Raw genomic sequence first — 20,341 nt, forward strand, 5'->3', positions numbered from 1 at the left:
ATGTTCTCTACATTATTGATGGTGGAGTTGAATGTCAATTCACTTACTGACCTCTAAGAAGCCTTTGAACCATTGGTTTGTTTGGGGCTTTGCAGCAGATTTTGGATAAGTTCTCCCTGTACTATTGAGTTCCAAGTTACCTACACTCTTGTTTAGTCTGTACTTAGTCCTCTGGGCATTTAGGGCAGTAGCTGTGTATTTTCTTGCTTCACTGTGTTCACTGCAATCAGTTACAACTGCAGGTGTCACCTTTCAATAGTATCAAATATCTCAATTACTCCCTTTAAAGAACTGAGTGCTGGATTTCTCAACATTGTCCCAATTTAAATTCGACAAGTCAGAATTTGGATTAGTTTTTGGAAACAATTGTTTACTGGTTAATTCCGGCCTAAGATAGCTTGTTGGTGATGAATTTTGGGATGACGTTAGACAAGTATATTATGGTTAATATTTCAAATTACAAAAGCATTTGTTTTAAAAAATTTACTTTTTACCCGAAACAAGTTTTGGACTATGTAATAACCAATGGCAATGGCCAGAAGTGACTGTGTTATTGGAAAGCTAGTATGTTTCCCCAAGATCTCGTTGGTACCTCTCAGGACATTACCGCATTCTGGCACTCGTTTAACCATTTGATGCAAGAAAGCTTGATGCTATCCCTTTGACCCTGGATCCAAGACAACATTTTAAAATATTTTGTGTGATGTTAAAGACAATTTAGTATAGAACATTTTTCTAACTAGAATAGAAGTTCAAATTCAAACATGGCTCTGGAAGGATTAGAAGACGCCCTATTTATAGAAAGAAAACCCATATTTAAAGCCATGTATATCTGCAAATTAGTGTCCCATTTGTAAAGTTTAGGAATGCTTATGTCAACCAATGTCAAAAAGAATTTATGAAGGCGAGTGAGGCACATATTTTATTATTACATCCTGTCTGCCAGACTAAAGAACCATGTAGAAAAAGAAAATTGGTTAGTTTTGGGAAAGTATTAGTCAGTGCACAAGGAAATGTGTTTTAATTATTTGGATTCTCTGATCAGTTGTGATGGAATGAACTGCTTTACTCCTACAGGGTAGTTCCTGTTAAATGTGATATTCTCGTATATGAACAACTTAAATTTACATCCTACCATTCAAACTAAGTTATAGTGTTGTAGATGTCTCTAGGACTGATGAGGCCCACGTCAAGACAGACATGGACCGAGTGGCGGCCCTACCAGGTGGTGGCGGTGTTCACCGAAGTGAAGGCCCCCGACACTTACGGTAGCGGGACCTTTCGGGGTCTCACAATCACTGCACCTAGGGGTAGAGGATCTGTCTGCTGTGACTCTGCAGACAGTGGTGGACATCATTTAGGGGATTTTCTCAATAGGGAGTGGGAAGGGGATACATCACTCTGCTTGGACAATGAATAATGTGTTTGGTCTTGCGCAGCTTAGTGAGGCCGCAATACTGTCCGGTACTTGCTCCCCCCCCCCCCCCCCCCATATCGCCATTCCAGATACATTGGAATGATAATGCTGTGCGCTTTTTGCGCTTTTGAACACTACAGTTTGGTTTGTTTACTGTTGCTGGGCTGCTCTGGGGTTGGAGAGTTGGGATTTTTTATTTATTTTCTTGATCAGTGTTGTCTCGGTGGTGAATATGACTTGTGGGAGGTCAGGGCATAACATGCTTCTGTTTGAGACGCGACACACATCATGACCTCCACATTTGCAATTCATAAATTGAGGACATGGAATGTTAGGGGGCTGGGGTCAGCTCCATAAAGTCCTGATATATCTTAGGAGGAGGGGGGCAATATTGATTTACTCCAAGAGACCAATGTCACAGGCTCATAGGCGGAGGCGTTGACGGTGCCAATTACAGGCCACAACTTACTCTGCCTATGCGAGAGTAGCACTTGTCTGGGTGAGGGAGGGGTCCCTTTTGAGGGCCTAACGATCGACATAGATAAAGGCAGTCGGTTTGCACTAGTGAAGGGGTGACTCTGTGGCAGACAGATAGTATTAGGTAGCATATATGCCCCTAACCAGGACCAGGCTCATTTTCTTGCTTCTCTTTCAGCACGACTGAGCTGCTTGGTGGGGGTGGACAGTGCTTCTTGGAGGCGATTCCAGTTGTGCTTTCAACACCACCCTGGACCGATCCACTCCTCTGTTGCCTGGAGCACAGTCGCATTGGGCGGCTGCCGCTTTGCGGGGCAGCTTACACACCGGGATATGGAGGACACTTGTCGCACCCAACACGCCTTTTATTCCGGCCTCTACCAGGTGCATACCACGAATGACCAAGTTGTGTGCTCTAGGGCGTTGAGTGGGTCCATCACTCACACACAATTCCTTGGTTGTACCCTGTCAGACCACAACCCACTCCTGCTGATACAAGGAGTGCTCCACAATACCTTCTTGTAGGCTGCATCCAGCGGCTCTAGCGTATGCCACCTTCCGGGTCCCTTAGAAGACCAAGTAACTCAATACTTTGTCATGAACCCTGGGACGGCATTGTACCGACGGGTAGAGTAGGAAGCCTTCAAACTGGTGGTTAGAGGGACCTTGAGGGGGTAATCACGAGACTGGCGGATACTCTTCATGAATATGCTAATGCACAGCTTGAAGGCAGAGGGGCCCCCATCACTCATCTGCAGATCTCTGCCGGGGTAACCCTCTTTTCTTTGCGAGACATTAGTGGCTCGTTTCAAGACTATTATGTTTCCCTCTACAGACCTCTTGAGAGTGTTTTGCCAACATCTTGTTGCCCTTTTTTGGACCAGCTAGCCCTTTGTAGACTCCCTGCAGACGTAGGGGACCCGCTGGGTGGCATGGTCACTGTATAGGAAATTAGAATCGCTAATAAAGCAAAGGTGATGAGTAAATCCTCAGACCCCAACAGACCCCCCTCGGAGTTCTATGCAAAATTTGAAGGACTGTTGGCACCAAAATTGGAGGAGATGCATGCACAAGTATATGAGGCCAGGATACTTCTGGCTACAACCAGGAAGGCATTTGCGGTGGCCTTGCCTAAGTCAGGATCTCCAGACGTGGTGGTCTCTGACTTTCTACCCTTATCTACGCTAACTAATATTGATTTCAAACTACTTAGCAAAGTGCTCGCCTCATATGCAGGCCCTGATCCACACGTATTACAATTGGTTCAAACCAACCCACAATACATCCCTCAATCTATGTCGGCTCTATACCGCCCTTTATGATCGTGGGCACGCCTGTTGTACACCCACCCGATGGCACGTGTTCGGACAGGGCGAACAATCTCTGGAGCCTATGAAGCTTTTCGGGGCACACAGCATTGCTGCCAACTGTCACCCCTGCTGTTCGCCTTTGCCATCGAGTCACTGGCAGAGTGGTTCCGGGTGGAGGGAGCAGGGTGGGGCATTGCGGTGGATGACATGGTGCACGTCATCTCCTTTATGCAGATTATTTGCTTATATACCTGCAGAATGGGGGCCAGGAAATTCCACAGGTGTAGCAGCTCCCGGAGGATTTCAGCGTCCGAGTGAACTGAGGGAAAACATGCGTAATTCCAGTAGTTGAGGGAGCCCTCAGACCCACCACCTGCCTACTGGATATATTCTGGGCACTGTGTTCCTTTAAGTATCTAGACATACAAATCTTTCATGACCTTCCAGACCGGTGCGAGGGCAACCAGGGGAAGGCACTCTAATAGCTCAAGTCATGTGTCTTATTTTGATGAACACTCAAGCTGCCCATTATGTCGCGTATTTCGCTCTCTAAAATGATCTAGCTTCCACGGCTGTCTACTTCTTTGTAAATCTCCCTGTCAGGGTGCCGGCACCATGGTTCAAGCGGCTGGACACGGTCTTCGTCCTCAGATCGGATGGTGGCCGCCACAAGGTTTCCCTTCACACTCTCCATCGCCCCCGCCTCCATTGAGGGCAGACTAGGGGTGACAAATTTTAAATTACACATCATGGCAGCACAACTCCAGTGGGTCACCAGATGGCTGGAAGGGGTCGGTTTGGCAGAGATTGGCCTACTGGGCACTGAACCCAATCAGAGGATGTAGTTGTCCAAATTGCTGAGTCCTACCTTGAAGATTCCTCGCACGAGTTTACTCCTGTCCACAGCATTGTACTGTTGGCGGCAATGCGTGAAATGGTCAGGGTGGCCGACACCCTATGCAACTGAGCTTCCATTGTTGGGGTTACCCCATGAGAATCCCCTCACTTTCTTCATAGCAGGGCAGTTGAGCCATTGGACAGAATCAGGGCTAGTAACTTTGAGTGACTGCTTCTATGCCGGCCTCCTGATCCCACTCGGGGGAACTGGCAGAGCAGACCAGCCTGCCCTTGGGGCAATTTCTCATGTATGAGGCTCTTACGGGCACTCTCTGGAACCTTTGGGGCGCAGGTGAGACGAAACCTCAACCTCATTGTGTCCTTCAACTTCAGTTAACTAAGGGCTCCGGCAGTCACTTGGTCACCTGGTTCTGCAGAACTTTAAACGGTCTGGCCAGGACACCATTGGATGCACTATGGGCCCGCTGTACAGCGGACCTGTGGCGGGGCCTGATGTACGCTGAGTGGGTAGGGCTCTAGCCTACCCCCAGATGGCCTCCCGTAACTCTTGTCTTAAATACATCCGATGTAGTTACAACCATAGGACGTACTTGACACCACACAGACTCATGACCCTTTATGGCGGTGATGCTAGGGGATGTCCCTGCTGCACGGCGCCTGATGCTGACTTTGGAAATATGCAAAAACAACAATTGATGGACAGAATGCAGAACAATGTCATACATTCACCCCAGTACAGAGATCTGGGCCTAAATCCATCGTTTTTTTGCTCACCATGCCATTCCAGTTTGAACCCAGCCATATGCAAATCAGTCTTGACCCTGTGCCCCATGGGAACAGTCCAGCCCGAACTGCTAAGCCAGGTCCTCCCTGGACTGGAAACAAGCATCCTAGGACCGGTTTCGGGCTTTCAGCCCTCGTCAGCCAGGATAGCCTGATTCCAGTGGCATGGAGAGCAAGGGACTCACGTCTGAGCATACCCTTCCCACTCGGGGTGACAAATGCAAAAACAACAATTGATGGACAGAATGCAGAACAATGTCATACATTCACCCCAGTACAGAGATCTGGGCCTAAATCCATCGTTTTTTTGCTCACCATGCCATTCCAGTTTGAACCCAGCCATATGCAAATCAGTCTTGACCCTGTGCCCCATGGGAACAGTCCAGCCCGAACTGCTAAGCCAGGTCCTCCCTGGACTGGAAACAAGCATCCTAGGACCGGTTTCGGGCTTTCAGCCCTCGTCAGCCAGGATAGCCTGATTCCAGTGGCATGGAGAGCAAGGGACTCACGTCTGAGCATACCCTTCCCACTCGGGGTGACAAATGCAAAAACAACAATTGATGGACAGAATGCAGAACAATGTCATACATTCACCCCAGTACAGAGATCTGGGCCTAAATCCATCGTTTTTTTGCTCACCATGCCATTCCAGTTTGAACCCAGCCATATGCAAATCAGTCTTGACCCTGTGCCCCATGGGAACAGTCCAGCCCGAACTGCTAAGCCAGGTCCTCCCTGGACTGGAAACAAGCATCCTAGGACCGGTTTCGGGCTTTCAGCCCTCGTCAGCCAGGATAGCCTGATTCCAGTGGCATGGAGAGCAAGGGACTCACGTCTGAGCATACCCTTCCCACTCGGGGTGACAAATGCAAAAACAACAATTGATGGACAGAATGCAGAACAATGTCATACATTCACCCCAGTACAGAGATCTGGGCCTAAACCCATCGTTTTTTTGCTCACCATGCCATTCCAGTTTGAACCCAGCCATATGCAAATCAGTCTTGACCCTGTGCCCCATGGGAACAGTCCAGCCCGAACTGCTAAGCCAGGTCCTCCCTGGACTGGAAACAAGCATCCTAGGACCGGTTTCGGGCTTTCAGCCCTCGTCAGCCAGGATAGCCTGATTCCAGTGGCATGGAGAGCAAGGGACTCACGTCTGAGCATACCCTTCCCACTCGGGGTGACAAATGCATATGGCCATGTCTGAAATGGGGTGGCAGAGTGGGCTAAAGAACGGTGATGGATCAAACCCAGATCTGTTGACTGGGTGTGAGTGTTTGATTGGTTCTGATGCTCCGTCCATCACCACCCCCTTTTGTACCGCTTTGTTCGCCATAAGTTGGCAGGGTATGCTCAGACGTGAGTCCCTTGCTCACTTTGCCACTGGATTCAAGCAAGCCTGGCTGAAGACGGCTGAAATGCCAGAAACCGGTCCTAGGAAGCTTGTTTCCGGTCCAGGGACGGCATGGTTTGGCAGTTCGGGCTGGACTGTTCCCATGAGGCACAGGGTCAGACTGATTTGCAGATGGCCATGTCTGAACTGGGGTGGCAGAGTGGGCTAAAGAACGGTGATGGATCAAACCCAGATCTGTTGACTGGGTGTGAGTGTTTGATTGGTTCTGATGCTCCGTCCATCACCACCCCCTTTTGTACCGCTTTGTTCGCCATAAGTTGGCAGGGTATGCTCAGACGTGAGTCCCTTGCTCACTTTGCCACTGGATTCAAGCAAGCCTGGCTGAAGACGGCTGAAATGCCAGAAACCGGTCCTAGGAAGCTTGTTTCCGGTCCAGGGAAGGCATGGCTTGGCAGTTCGGGCTGGACTGTTCCCATGAGGCACAGGGTCAGACTGATTTGCATATGGCCATGTCTGAACTGGGGTGGCAGAGTGGGCTAAAGAACGGTGATGGATCAAACCCAGATCTGTTGACTGGGTGTGAGTGTTTGATTGGTTCTGATGCTCCGTCCATCACCACCCCCTTTTGTACCGCTTTGTTCGCCATAAGTTGGCAGGGTATGCTCAGACGTGAGTCCCTTGCTCACTTTGCCACTGGATTCAAGCAAGCCTGGCTGAAGACGGCTGAAATGCCAGAAACCGGTCCTAGGAAGCTTGTTTCCGGTCCAGGGAAGGCATGGCTTGGCAGTTCGGGCTGGACTGTTCCCATGAGGCACAGGGTCAGACTGATTTGCATATGGCCATGTCTGAACTGGGGTGGCAGAGTGGGCTAAAGAACGGTGATGGATCAAACCCAGATCTGTTGACTGGGTGTGAGTGTTTGATTGGTTCTGATGCTCCGTCCATCACCACCCCCTTTTGTACGACTTTGGAAATATGACATGGGGCTGCCCCAGTCTTAACGGTTGCTGGGACGAGGTCCCCCTCAAGCTCAATGGGACGATGAATAGATCGCCTACCAATACCCTTGATGTTTACCTCCTGGGCGCCTTTCCCAGGCCTACACCCAAGAAGGTTGGGAACAGGTTCCTTGATTTAGCACTGGCGCTGGCCAGGAGATGCATCGCCTTGGCCTGGAAGTCGGCGGTGGGACCCAGGGTGGACACCTGGGTCAAGGACGTCACATTATGGGCTTGTGCTGAGGAACGAGCATTGAAGTGGGAGGAGGCATGTTGAGTGCACCGCAGGGCCCTAGCCCCCTGTGGTCAGAGTTGATGGACGAATGGAATCCCCCACAGTCGCAGGTGACCAGGAAGTTAGGGACCAGAAATAACAGGGAGTGACCACTTGACTTGGGGTGAGAGGGCTTGAGCCCTCGTTAGGACTAGTCCCCAGCGAGTTGCCGCCATGTACTGCCCGGACTTCGATATCCTGCATAGTGGTAAACCGGCTTGGGACCTTCACCTGTCCCATTAACCCCTCCCCCCAGCCCACCCCCCCTTGCACCGGACCCCGACTCTGTTCTCCTACAGATGATGGGACAACCCCTCCCCTTGAGACACAGGTTTGCACACAAACAAGGTTTTGTTAATCGGCTCACTTTTTTTCTCCTATATTAATGTATGGGCCCTATTGTCACATCCCTGAGCCCCGCAAGCGAGAGGCTAGAAAACCGTGCGATCTTTCACCACCATCACTTCCTGATCTTCACGTTAGCCCAAGATGTCTCCTGCTTAAAGACATACCCACCGTCTACATTCCACACCACCTGGAAGATATAGCATTTTATTACGAGGCACTAAGGGAGCGCAAGTGAGATGAGTCCACAGGGAGGAATATATATTCGAGTTAAGCAGTATAAGTATTGCCTGGAATGCTGTTTATACTATTGTTTTCTTTTGCATGTGTTATGTCTTCTTCTTTGACAATATTTTTTGCCATGTTTCTTTTTTGATTGCACTAAAATGCCAATAAAACATAAGTGAAAAAAAATAATTGGACTTTTATGGTTTATATGTTGCTGATAGTAAAATAGGAAATAGCAGCAAACTGGAAGAATAAGGTGATTATTGTTAAGAACCGGGTCTGGTGGCCCAGTGGACTAATGCGTCCACTGCAGGGGCCTGTGTTCGACCTCATGGTCACAGGTTCAAATCCCGGTGGGTCCACTCAGCCTTTCATCCATCTGAGGTCGATAAAATGAGTACCATTGAGTTGGGTAACAATGAACATCTGTTATTCAGCGCCAAGAGACCTCTGGGTGAACGTGCCCTTTACAAATACACATGTTATGTTATGTAAGAAGCTGTGAACGGTCTATAAGAGTTCATTACATTTTGCACCTGATGGTTGTTGGTTATTACATGTATAAAAATCAATCAAATGTCAAAAAAATAAAAATTAAATGGAGATTAAGAAAAAGCAGAGAGCAGTAAGGAGAAATGTTGTGTTGGTATGGAAAGCCAGAAGAAAAAGGTGTTAGTAGTAAAGAGGAAAGAGCGCCTATAGCAAAGTATGGAAGCCAACTCACTACCTGAAGTAATTGTCTACAGTGTTCAAGGTATGTAGTCTGACTATGCCATAAGTACAATAAGGATTCAATTATTCATCCATTTATTTAGAGGAAAAGAGTGATAGTGTCTGGTAATGGGATGTGGACAAGGAAGGATCACTGAATTAGAGAGAGAGCGAGAGAGAGCGTCTGTGTGCCTGTGCGTGCACACATAGGAGGAAATTGGTGCGGTAAAAATATTACCAGATTAGGACATGTGGAAGTGAGCGATGTAAATATATTGTGATAAAATACAGCACACATTTTGTACCAAATAGTAGGAAAATGGTTGATGGTGAGCAAATCATATAAGAAAAATACAGCTATTAGAAGTGAATGATATAAAAACATGTTAATGTTTGTGAAATTGAATAACAAAGTTGCACTGATGACATCTGTGTTGTGCCTCCATATTGTGCTTACAGGTCACACCATTGAATCCTGGGACTGTAACTATTGCGGTCCATGATCTGTGCCTTGCATTTTATGGTCCAGTCATAGTGCATATAGGTGTGTCAGATATATTGGAGATGGAGTTGGACTTCATTGACAAGGTGAGACAATGGGTGGTTGAGGGATTTGGTCTTTGGTCAAGTCAAGACATCTAGTGCCTAACGGCTAGGAGTATTGTTTGTTCCCATTTGTGAGCCAGGTGTACAGTGTTTTGTGAAGACACAGACATTGATGGCGCCCTGCCTCGGTGTCTATCATGTAGTAATTGTAGTTTAGTTTAACTGCAGAAATACTATGTGACTATTATGCCCAGAATTAATACATGTTGCTGTTTGGTACAATAGTTATGAACCCCATCCAGATGGTATAGACTGACAGGCATTTTCCCTTCAGTCCTCAGGAGTCTTCCGCTTCTCCACAGAAGGATCAAAACGTTGATATCCAGTCTAGTGCTGGATATAGTGGAACAATTTCCCTTAAAAACCTCAGAGATCAATCCTTTTGCATTTGTCACCCCGAGTGGGGCAGGTATGCCTAGACGTGGGTCCCTTGCTCTCCATGCCACTGGAATCAAGCTATCCTGGCTGATGAGGGCTGATAGCCCGAAACCGGTCCTAGGATGCTTGTTTCCAGTCCAGGGACGACCTGGCCTGGCAGTTCTGGCTGGACTGTTCCCATTGGGTCAGGGTCAAGACTGATTTGCATATGGCTGGGCCCAAACTGGAATGGCAAAGGTGAGCAAAAAAACGATGGATTTAGACCCAGATCTCTGTACTGGGGTGAATGTATGACATCGTTCTGCATTCTGTCCATCAATAGTTGTTTTTGCATTTGTCATCCCTGACTTGTAGCAACTCTTTGTCCACCTGTATTTTTATTATTGCCCTGTGTACATTTATTCTCCCTCGATTCACTGCCCAGTGCGCCATCAGCACTATAACATCTGCAAATCATACTTACATTTATTATAAATATGTTTAATTGAACCAGTTGATCTCGATTCTGGGGCCGTTTGTCAGTATAATAAATCAATAATGTTTACTATTCAGAAATATTTTTTTATTTGCTTACTGAGTTTGTTGATACTATGGATGTGCCCATTGGTACCCTTTGAAAATAGTTCCTATAACTCTGTTTAAATAAATCCTTAGTAACCATTGTTTCCTTTTTTGTTGATATACCCAGGGTCCTTCTTGGAAAAAGGTTTAGACCTGGTGTTGTTTCCTAGAGTGCATTGTTGCAGGCTGTGATGCAAGGCCTTCCAGATATTATAGCTATAGTTTCTGAATTTTGTTTCTCTCTATACAATTGCATCATGTGCACTGCCATTATAGGAACAGTGCCAATACACAGATTGGTGGAAGGGCCACCGAAAGGATATCACATTTAAGACATTTTAGCTTTTTTAAAAAAAATTTTATAGCAGTTTTTGGAAGCTTGTAGAAATTCTTTCAGTGTCTAGGATCTGACCCATGTGCCCAGAATACAAATGTGTGTGCCAATCTTGAAGGACAGATTTCAAGACTTATAACAAAGTGGCTCAGTTGATGACTTTAACAGTAGGAGACATAGATTCCAAATCCTTTTTCATTTTTCTCATTGGTAAAAATGCCCTCATCTTTGGAAGAACATTATAAGTCTCAATGTGTTACTTCTTTAACAAAATTAGGAGTGTTTGGAAACAAACTGAATGCCAATATTAAGCTTTACAAAATGTGAATCATTATAGTCTGCCAGCAGCTGCTTCAGTTCCTGCTGCTGTGATACACAACCCTCCGTAGTCAAACTGAAGTGAAGTCTCTGAAGGGCGACCAGCCCTAGTCAGAGATCATTGTTCGATTGCAAAATTTACCAAAAGTTGCTCTTTCATGTGATATTTTTAAAGTCCATATTGAATGTATCTGTGGTGAAAAAACAAAAATTCAGCTGCATAATCTGAATAATCATGATAAGCAGTAGGTGTGTGGTAGCTCATAATCAAAATTTTAAGTCTTGAGAGGGATATCGTAGGAGAAAGTAGCTTGAGAAGTATAAATGGTAGAAATGTATGATGGCCAAACAGGTGATTATCATGTTATGCCCCTTCTTTTATGTTCTAGGTTGAAGTTGGTAAAATGGTTCCAGTCATCTTGAGGGTATTGAATGTTTATAAACACCCTTTTCCAAATAAATATTTCAAGAGTATGGATCTCCATCTGCAGGCAGCAACTCCCATCATTACTCTCCTGTAAGTACTCGCCCTCTTTAGCTTTTGCCCTTGGGTATGAACACAATTTCTAATGCTGTTCTGTTAGACAAGGATGCTGCGTCTTCTGTGACACTGATGTAGATGCAGTTTGCCCCCTGGCTGTTCTCCTGTAAGTGTTATTTTTCTTGTGCTATTACACTGATATAAGTACCCAACTCCATCTTAATGGAAGCCCTTTATCCACTTTCATTCTACGTGTAAGTACTCTTTGTTTCCCTTTCTTATCCTGATGCATATACTGTGTGTATCCTTTGCTACATTTATTCAAGTACTTACATCACTGTATTACAATGTTGTATTGTATCCCCTATGTGTCTTTATGTAAATACTTTTCTGCTTTATGTGTTACCCTGACACGCATCCTCCGTAGTACTGTTGTTTTCACCCCTTGGATCTCTGCTATCTCACCCTGCTGCATATGCTCAGAGCTGGTTATTCTTGTGAAAGTACTCCACATATCCCTTTGTTGCCTTGATGTTAGTACTTTACCTCTTTGCTAAGCACCTGCAAGTCCAGACAAAAACGTACCTCCATTCCTCAGCACGTTGAAGTAAGAAACAGTTTCGCCCATTCTGTAGGCGTTCTTCTTACTCCCTTGTCACCCTGACGTCAGTTAATACTACTCTAGTTCATACTTTGATGGAAGGACTTTATCCGCTTGTCTTTAATATGTAAGGACTTTGCATTTTACTTTCTAATCCTGACCTACACACATAGTGGTCTCCTTGTGTTTACTAAAGTAAACAATCTGTAAATTGATGGCAATCGTGTAAGCACTTTGTCCCCTTGATATTTTGATGAGGTACTTTGCTGATTACATTTTTACGTTAGCATTCTTACGCTGACATACACACTCAATATGTTGTCCTGCTGCCACCATGTAGGTAATCCCCTTTTTAATTGTTATCTTTTGTTGTTATTATTGTTTATATACTCCGTGTATCCTTTTGTTAGAAGGTGTGAGTAGGTTGTTGCCAATTTCATACCTTGATGTTCATACTCTGCTTACCCCCTTAGGTATTCTGTGTCTTCTTTTACGTCATAATGTACATACCCTGAGTCTACTTGCTATCTTCATGTAGGTAGTCTGCTGCTCATATCCCCATTGTATTCTGATGTGTTTTTACTGCTGGTCCTTTTCTTACTTTGGCATAAATACTCAGTGTATACATTTGCAATGCTCATGATGTCAGTATGCGGTTATATTGTTACATGAAGGTAAAAACTTGATTCTCTTCACTTTAATGTATGTTCTGAGCTTCTCCCAGTGATATTTTCATATTTGAGTATTCCCTGTTATATTCCCGGGTTAGGCCCATGTAGCGAAGCAGCTTATTTCTTACATTGTCCTCACAATAACATTTCAGCCGTGAACTTTTGCACATATTTACATGTACGACAATGTTGGATTAGCTTCTCTGAAACTACTTCGTTTACATTTCCTGCATCGCACAACATTATCATGATGACTCAAACATCATGTACTAGGTCTCTTTACGCACTATGTACAAATGTCGTCCTATCTTTATCCACGGGGCAATAGAGCTATCTACATTTCCATAACATCGCTAATCTACACGTATTACAAGGATGCTTTCTATTACAAATAATGAGCATCCCGATAGATTAGCAGAGGAGGCACTTCAGCTGACACAGAGGGTCCCTGCATGCTGAAACTTCACCACACAGTGGTCTAACATCTCTGTGAGGGAATGTCCAGTTCGTGACCAAGGTGGGCTTCTACGTTCTCTCTCACAAGGTAATGGGGTTGGCTTATCCCTAGGGGTGATTCTTAGCTGCACACCTGCACATACCCTAGGTACACTCATATTAGGGTTCTGCATAGTAGGAGTGCGCCAGATTACTGCCTTGTTATTTGCCCGCATATATACACTGTTTTAGCACCGTGGTAGAACTATATGTTCGAGGCATGTGAGCTGTAGATCACATGCTGTGCATACTCCTGCCATCTAGTGATGGGTCCGGATGTTTGCAAGTTGTTTGTCTTCGAAGAAGTCTTTCCAGTCATGAGGTAAGGTGACTCTTCCTTTTGGTGATAGTGCGCATGGGCATCGACTCCATTGTTAGATTGTTTTTTTTTCCGCCATCGTGTTTGGACTTGTATTGCTGCGTTCCGGTTCGAAACCGTTTCTCGGGTTTCCCCTCGGTGCACAATCCACTTACCCTCGACGGTATTGTTTTCGGTCGCGTATCCCATTTCTTCATGTATCGTGTCGGATACATCAAAACTCTATTTTGATCGGGAAATTCGTGGAAGGCCGTCGGGCATAACCGCGTCGGTCCACCTCGCAGTCGATGGAATGGACTCCATTTAAATTCTGCCCTCTGTGCCACGCAAAGTTCCTGTGCACAGACACACATGAAGTGTGCAACTTGTGCTTATCTCTGGAGCACAACGAACATGACTGCGACATGTGCAGCTCTTTCTGCTTGAAGAAAACGCCCTGTGACTGTTAGGCTCGACGTCACAAAATGCAGAGCCAAAACATCGGATCCATTCCGGACCTCTTCAGAGAAGATTCGGAGCAAGAGACCTATGATGCACTAGGGGCCGAAGAAGAAGAACAGGAAGATCCTGTATCCATCTCAGAATCTGATATGGACGAAGAGGTTCCACAAGGTCAGCGTATCGTGAGTACCGAACCTCTCTTGCCCCAAAGGCCTACTCAGCCTGAGAAAAAGGCTATGGTCCCACCTCCGGGCCATGGTCGGCCCCGAGAAAATGTTTCCAACGCCCTGTCTTCCAGCTCGGCACCGAAACAAACACTAAAGCCTTCCAGCTCAGGATCGAGTTGGCCACACTCGGGCACTGAGCCGAAACCTTCGGCCCTGAAACCGAAACCACTATCGGAGCCGGTTCCTTCGACACCAAAACAAAAACCAACTTCGGATCCAAAATCTTCGGCACCGAAAAGCTCGGCACCTAAACACAAAGATGCTCTGGTACCACAACAAGAGCCCCATTTCGACAGTCCGCCTTCAAAACCGGACCCAAAACAGAAATAACTCTATATTATGCCTAAAACTGGACACATTTCTACTAAATTGCCACATAAATGTAAACCTGAGTCAGAGGACACTTATCACATTCCTTTAAAAAGGAAGCATGTTGGTCCTGACCCTTCTCCTCCTCCTCCATCACCTTCTTCCCCACAAAACCAGCATTTACTAATTACACCTAATAATTTGCCACAACCACAAACACCTGATTATCAGGATAATGGGATTGGGGGAAATTATCCTTAAAATGCGGATCCCAGGAAGGATTATAATACTGAGTCACCCACAGATATAATGATCCTCACCTTTATCCTCCAAAGCCTTCCCCACCAGATGACAATGTAGGGTATGTAGAGCTGTTAAGCAGAGCTGATGAATATCATGGGGTGCAATTACATAAGGAATCCCTAGAAGAGAATTTTCTCTTTGAGACCCTTATTAGTTCACAAAGATCAACCTACACACTCCCTATGGTCAAAGGCATGTGGAGACATGCGGACGACATATTTAAAGACCCCGTTCGTGCACGCATTCTCACCCCAAGAATAGATAAAAAATATAAGCCTGCACCATCAGATCCAGCTTTCATTAAAGGCTAGTTACCTTTAGACTCTTTAGTGGTCTCTAATGCCCGCATATGAGCCAATTCACCAACGTCAGGGGATGCCCCCCCTCCAGACAAAGAGTCTAAACTTTTATAGATGCCTCCGGGAAGAGAGTAGCCTCCCAAGCAGCAAATCACTGGCATGTTGCTAACACCCAGACCCTTCTAGCCAGGTACGACAGAGCACACTGGGATGAAATGGAGCAATTGCTCCAATTTCTGCCAGATGAGAATAAATCCAAAGCTCTAGACTTGATACAAGAAGGGAAGCACATCTCTAATTCTTCAATTAGGTGTGATTAGATGCCGCTGACACTGCAGCTAGGTCAATCAATACCAGTGTATTATTAAGAAGACATGCATGGTTGAGGATTTCTGGGTTTAAACCTGAAGTCCAGGCTTCCATTCTGAACACACCGTTTGACAAAGAACATCTCTTTGGTCCTGTGGTAGACACGTCCTTGGAGAAAATGAAAAAAGACACAGATGTAGCATAGTCTATGGGAGCCCTACAGTCCCCTTCCAACCGTGGTTCCTTTCATCGCTCCTTCTATTGTGGAGGGTCCAAGAATATCTCTTCAGACACTGTTTCTACACCATACAAAGGCAACAATCAGTCCTCTTCCTCAAGAGGTTTCTTTAGAGGAGGGTACAGAGGCTACAACTGCAAGGGTAAAGGTAAAGGTCCCACAACACGCACCTCCCCCTCACCTAACAAACAGTGACTTACCTCAGCTTCCCCCCAATCATTCAACACCTGTCGGGGGACATCTTTCACAATTCCTCCCCGTCTGGCAATCAATAACTACAGACAAATGGGTGCTAGGAATTATCTAATATGGTTATTGCCTGGAGCTTACCGCCAATCCTCCAAACATTCCCCAACGTTCACACAAAATGTCACCAGAGCATCTACACCTCCTCAAACAAGAGGTTCAGTCTCTCCTTTTAAAAGGGAGCCCGTACCGCTACTACATCCCGCTCATCGCAAATGTCTCAGATTTGTAATAGCGGGGCAGCATTACCAGTTCAAAGTGCTTCCATTTGGAGTCACCACTGCTCCCAGAGTATTCACCAAATGCCTAGCAGTAGTCACTGCTCACCTGCGAAGACAACACATTAATGTGTTCCCTTACTTGGACGACTGGCTCATCAAAGCCAGCACTTACCCAAAGTGTCTCCAGCACACTCACATAACACTACAATTACTGCACCAACTGGCATTTACAGGCAATGTGTTGAAGTCTCATCTTGAACCTTCCAACACACAAACTTATCTAGGACCCACTTTAGATACTCAAAAAGCTGTAGCTTTTCCCAATGCAGCCAGAATTCGCAATATTCAGGCTCTAATCGCTCAGTTTCAGCCCAACCACTCACTACCAGCTCGAGTGTATATGCAACTGCTGGGAATGATGGCCTCTTGCATCATGAGTGTTCCTCATGCAAGGCTTCATGTGTGTCCCCTTCAGGAATGCTTAGCGAGTGGAACCAGTTGCAGGTTCATTTAACCGATCTAGTGTTGGTAAACGGCCACACCCATCACTCTCTGCAGTGGCGGAACCCATAAAATCTATCCAAAGGGCGACCCTTTATCAAACCTGTTCCACAGACAGTGCTAACAGCACACGCGTCACTCACTGGTTGGGGAGCTCATCTCCACAATCGGACAATTCAAGGCTTGTAGAGTCAAAAGCAAAAGGCTCTCCACATAAATCATCTAGAGCTGCTAGCAGTGTTTCTAGCGCTCAAAGCCTTTCAAATTCACCTCCTAGGCAAAGCTGTCCTAGTCCGCACCGACAACATGACAGCTATGTACTATATACAAAAACAAGGGGGGACACTCTCTCCAACTGTCACGCCTAGCACAAGACATTTGGAAATGGGCCATACACCACAAAATGTATCTCCTAGCAGAACACCTTCCGGGAGTAAACAATCATATTGCCGACCTTCTCAGCAGACAAATTCAGCAAATCCTCGAGTGGGAACTTCACCCTCAAGTTCTCCTCCCATACTTTCAAAATTGGGGTTTTCCTCAAATAATCTGTTCGCCACACACGAAGACACCAAATGCCCAAACCTCGCCACCAGGTATCCACACCCACTCTCCAAAGGCAATGCACTATGGATGGACTGGTTAGAGATATTTGCCTACACTTTTCCGCCTCTCCCACTCATTCCACTAGTGGTTCGGAAGTTCAGGCAAACATCCCTCAGATTAATCCTAATAGCTCCCACATGGGCCCGTCAACCTTGGTTCACAACCCTGCTGGAGCTGTCAGTAGTTCCACATCAAAAGCTGCATCACACATCCAGTCTCCTCACCCAGAGCCGTGGAGAAATCAGACACCCAGATCCCAAAGAATTCAACCTAGCGATCTGGCTCCTGAAGTCATAGAGTTTGGTTATCTGAATCTTCCACCGTACTGTATGAACATCATACAAGAGGCCAGAAGGCCAACTACAAGAGCTTGTTATGAGGCTAAATGGAAACGCTTTTTTATATATTGTAATAATAACAATATCAATCTTTGGATGCTTCCATACAAAATATCATCTGTTATTTATTACACCTGCAGCAGTCAGGATTAGCTTATACATCCATCCACTTCTATCTCGCTGCAATAGCTGCGTACCTACAAAATAGACAGCACTTGTCTCTGTTTTAGAGTACCGGTTATCGAAGCCTTTATGGAAGGACTAAAATGTGTGATATCACCAAGACTTCCCCCTGCCCCAGTGTGGAATCTTAACATAGTCCTTACACGATTAATGGGTCCAACTTTTGAACCAATTCATAATTGTGAGCTGCAATTTCTCTCATGGAAAGTCGCTTTCCTCATTGCAGTTACGTCACTGAGGACAGTAGGTGAGCTACAGGCACTAACCACAGAAGAACCTTTTTTCCAGCTTCACAAGGACAAAGTGGTTCTTCGTACTAACCCTAAATTTCTACCTAAAGTAGTATCTGCCTTTCACATCAATCAATCGGTTGAGTTACCTGTGTTCTTTGCTTAACCAGATTCAGTGGCAGAACGAGCTCTACACACCTTAGATGTTAGAAAAGCGTTGTTATATTACATAGAAAGAACAAAATCATTTTGCAAGACAAAACAACTTTTTGTTGCTTTTGCTCTGCCTCACAAAGGCAATCCTATATTCAAATCAGGTATTGCTAGATGGATTGTTAAATGTATTCAAACATGTTATGCAAATGCAAAGATAACTTTAACAATACCCCTAGAGTGCATTCCACTCACAAAATAGGGGCTACTATGGCGTTTTTAGGAAACATTCCCATAGCTGACACCTGTAAAGCTGCAACATGGTCTACACCGCACACATTCACCAAGCACTATTGTGTAGATGTGTTAGCAAGGCAGCAAGCTAATGTAGGCCAGGCAGTACTTAGAACACTCTTTCAGACAACTGCAACAGCTACAGGTTAGCCACCGTTTTGAGAGAATACTGCTGTATAGTCCATGCAAAGCATGTGATATACAGCTCACATGCCTCGAATGGAAAAATGTACTTACCCAGTAAGCATCTGTTCTTGGCATGTAGAGCTGTAGATTCACATGCGCCCACCCACCTCCCTGGGTTCCTATATCTGTTGCAGTTTCTTACTCATAGACATACGCATGGACATCTTTATTCTACACTTACTAATTCCATTCTCACCCTCTGAGGGAAAACAATCTAACAATGGAGTCGATGCACATGCACACTATCACTGAAAGGAGGAGTCACCTTACCTCGTGACTGGAAAGATTTATTCGAAGACAGGCAACTTGCAAACATCCGGACCCAACACTAGATGGCAGGAGTATGCAAAACATGTGAATCTACAGCTCTACGTGCCAAGAACAGATGGTTACTGGGTAAGTAACATTTTCCCTACTATTTACGCTTTCAGTGCTTGTAATCACTTTCATCTGCTTCTGTCTACTGATTATCACAGCACATGTATTCTATACAAGAATAACGTTGGTTCAATAAATATATTGAAAACACCCCACTGTGTATTCTGTATATTTCTCTGAGAACAAGTGAGTACCAGTGACTGAGCGAAAGGTTCAGATCAGTTTCCACGATCCCTGAGGGGTTAGGATTGGCATGTTCAGTGGTTGCCAGAAACCATTCACTCCCTGATAAGGTTAGGGGGGCTTACTGTGGCACTGTGAGCTAGCTGGTCTATAGGCCAACATATCCTGCGCAGGTGTCCGGAATCAGTCCAGGCATCCCTAGTTTATGTTGTCCAACAAACGTGCAGATCCTATGGATTAGTAGGAACTGCATGACACACCTTGTATTGGAATTAATCTGCTGTTGCAGTTAACAGTGATACAATATTTAATCTGGCCTTTGTAAAGCAATCCCTTTGCACAGTGTGCTGCACATGCTTTTGTATGCTTTGCAATCTCCAATGCTTATAGAACAAACACATTTTGTTTTTTTGCAGGGCAGTGGAGGCATCAGACGCATTTTGTGCAAGCTTTCTACTCAAAGCAATTGTTGTAGGTCAGACAACGCTGATAGTCACTGCTCGAGACAAGGACAGACGAACACTCACCTCCATTCCTCGGCAAGTTGAAGTAAGAATACTAGGGTCCAACTGTTGAGTGACTTCTTGCTTTGTTCTGGTGGGTGTTGAGTCTTGGCGGTATCTTAGCCTACAATTCATGTGTCCTGAGCGATCCTCAAACTTTAATCCATCCCTTGTAATCCTGTAACTCAGTTAGTAAGTAAGTAAAAATGTTATTCGATTTTTCCTGAAAATCACAAAAGTATACAAATAATATACATAGTTTAGGAAATCGTAAACATGATGCCGCTACAATTCATAAACAAATAGATAAAAAGGGAATGGTGCTTCTATGACAAACTGATGAAATCGCAGCATTAAAAAGCTAAAAGCCCAAACATTATATTAAAAAAAATTATAAATAATGACATTCACCACCCATTGATAAGCCTGGATAAAAAACTAGTCAAACAAAAACAGATGGTAGGTAATTTTAGTAATTGCAGAAAAAGAAATGCTGGCCTAACTTGTTTGAATTCCCTTGACAAAAGAAGTGGGTGGATGAATTTATAATGTAAGTGATTAAATCTAGGACATACCATGAGAATGTGGAGCGAGTCAGGGAGAGAAACATCACAAGAAAACGGTCGCAGGTCTGACACTTTGCACCAAGACCCCTTGGCTACTAGGAAGTT

At 45.3% G+C, this 20,341-nt stretch overlaps 1 protein-coding gene across 1 annotated transcript in view; it reads left to right on the top strand.

Annotated features, from left to right (window-relative positions):
* The window catches only part of NUP210L (nucleoporin 210 like), a 358,615-nt gene that overhangs the window by 171,930 nt on the left and 166,344 nt on the right, over positions 1-20,341 (top strand). Inside the window, exons 21-23 of the mRNA XM_085637033.1 lie at positions 9,218-9,346; positions 11,345-11,472; positions 19,584-19,716. Of these exons, the coding sequence (XP_085493159.1) occupies positions 9,218-9,346; positions 11,345-11,472; positions 19,584-19,716 (390 nt within the window). The remainder of the gene's footprint in view (positions 1-9,217; positions 9,347-11,344; positions 11,473-19,583; positions 19,717-20,341) is intronic.

The sequence above is a fragment of the Triturus cristatus genome, chromosome 12 (genome assembly GCF_964204655.1).
Source record: "Triturus cristatus chromosome 12, aTriCri1.1, whole genome shotgun sequence".
Lineage (NCBI taxonomy): Eukaryota > Metazoa > Chordata > Amphibia > Caudata > Salamandridae > Triturus > Triturus cristatus.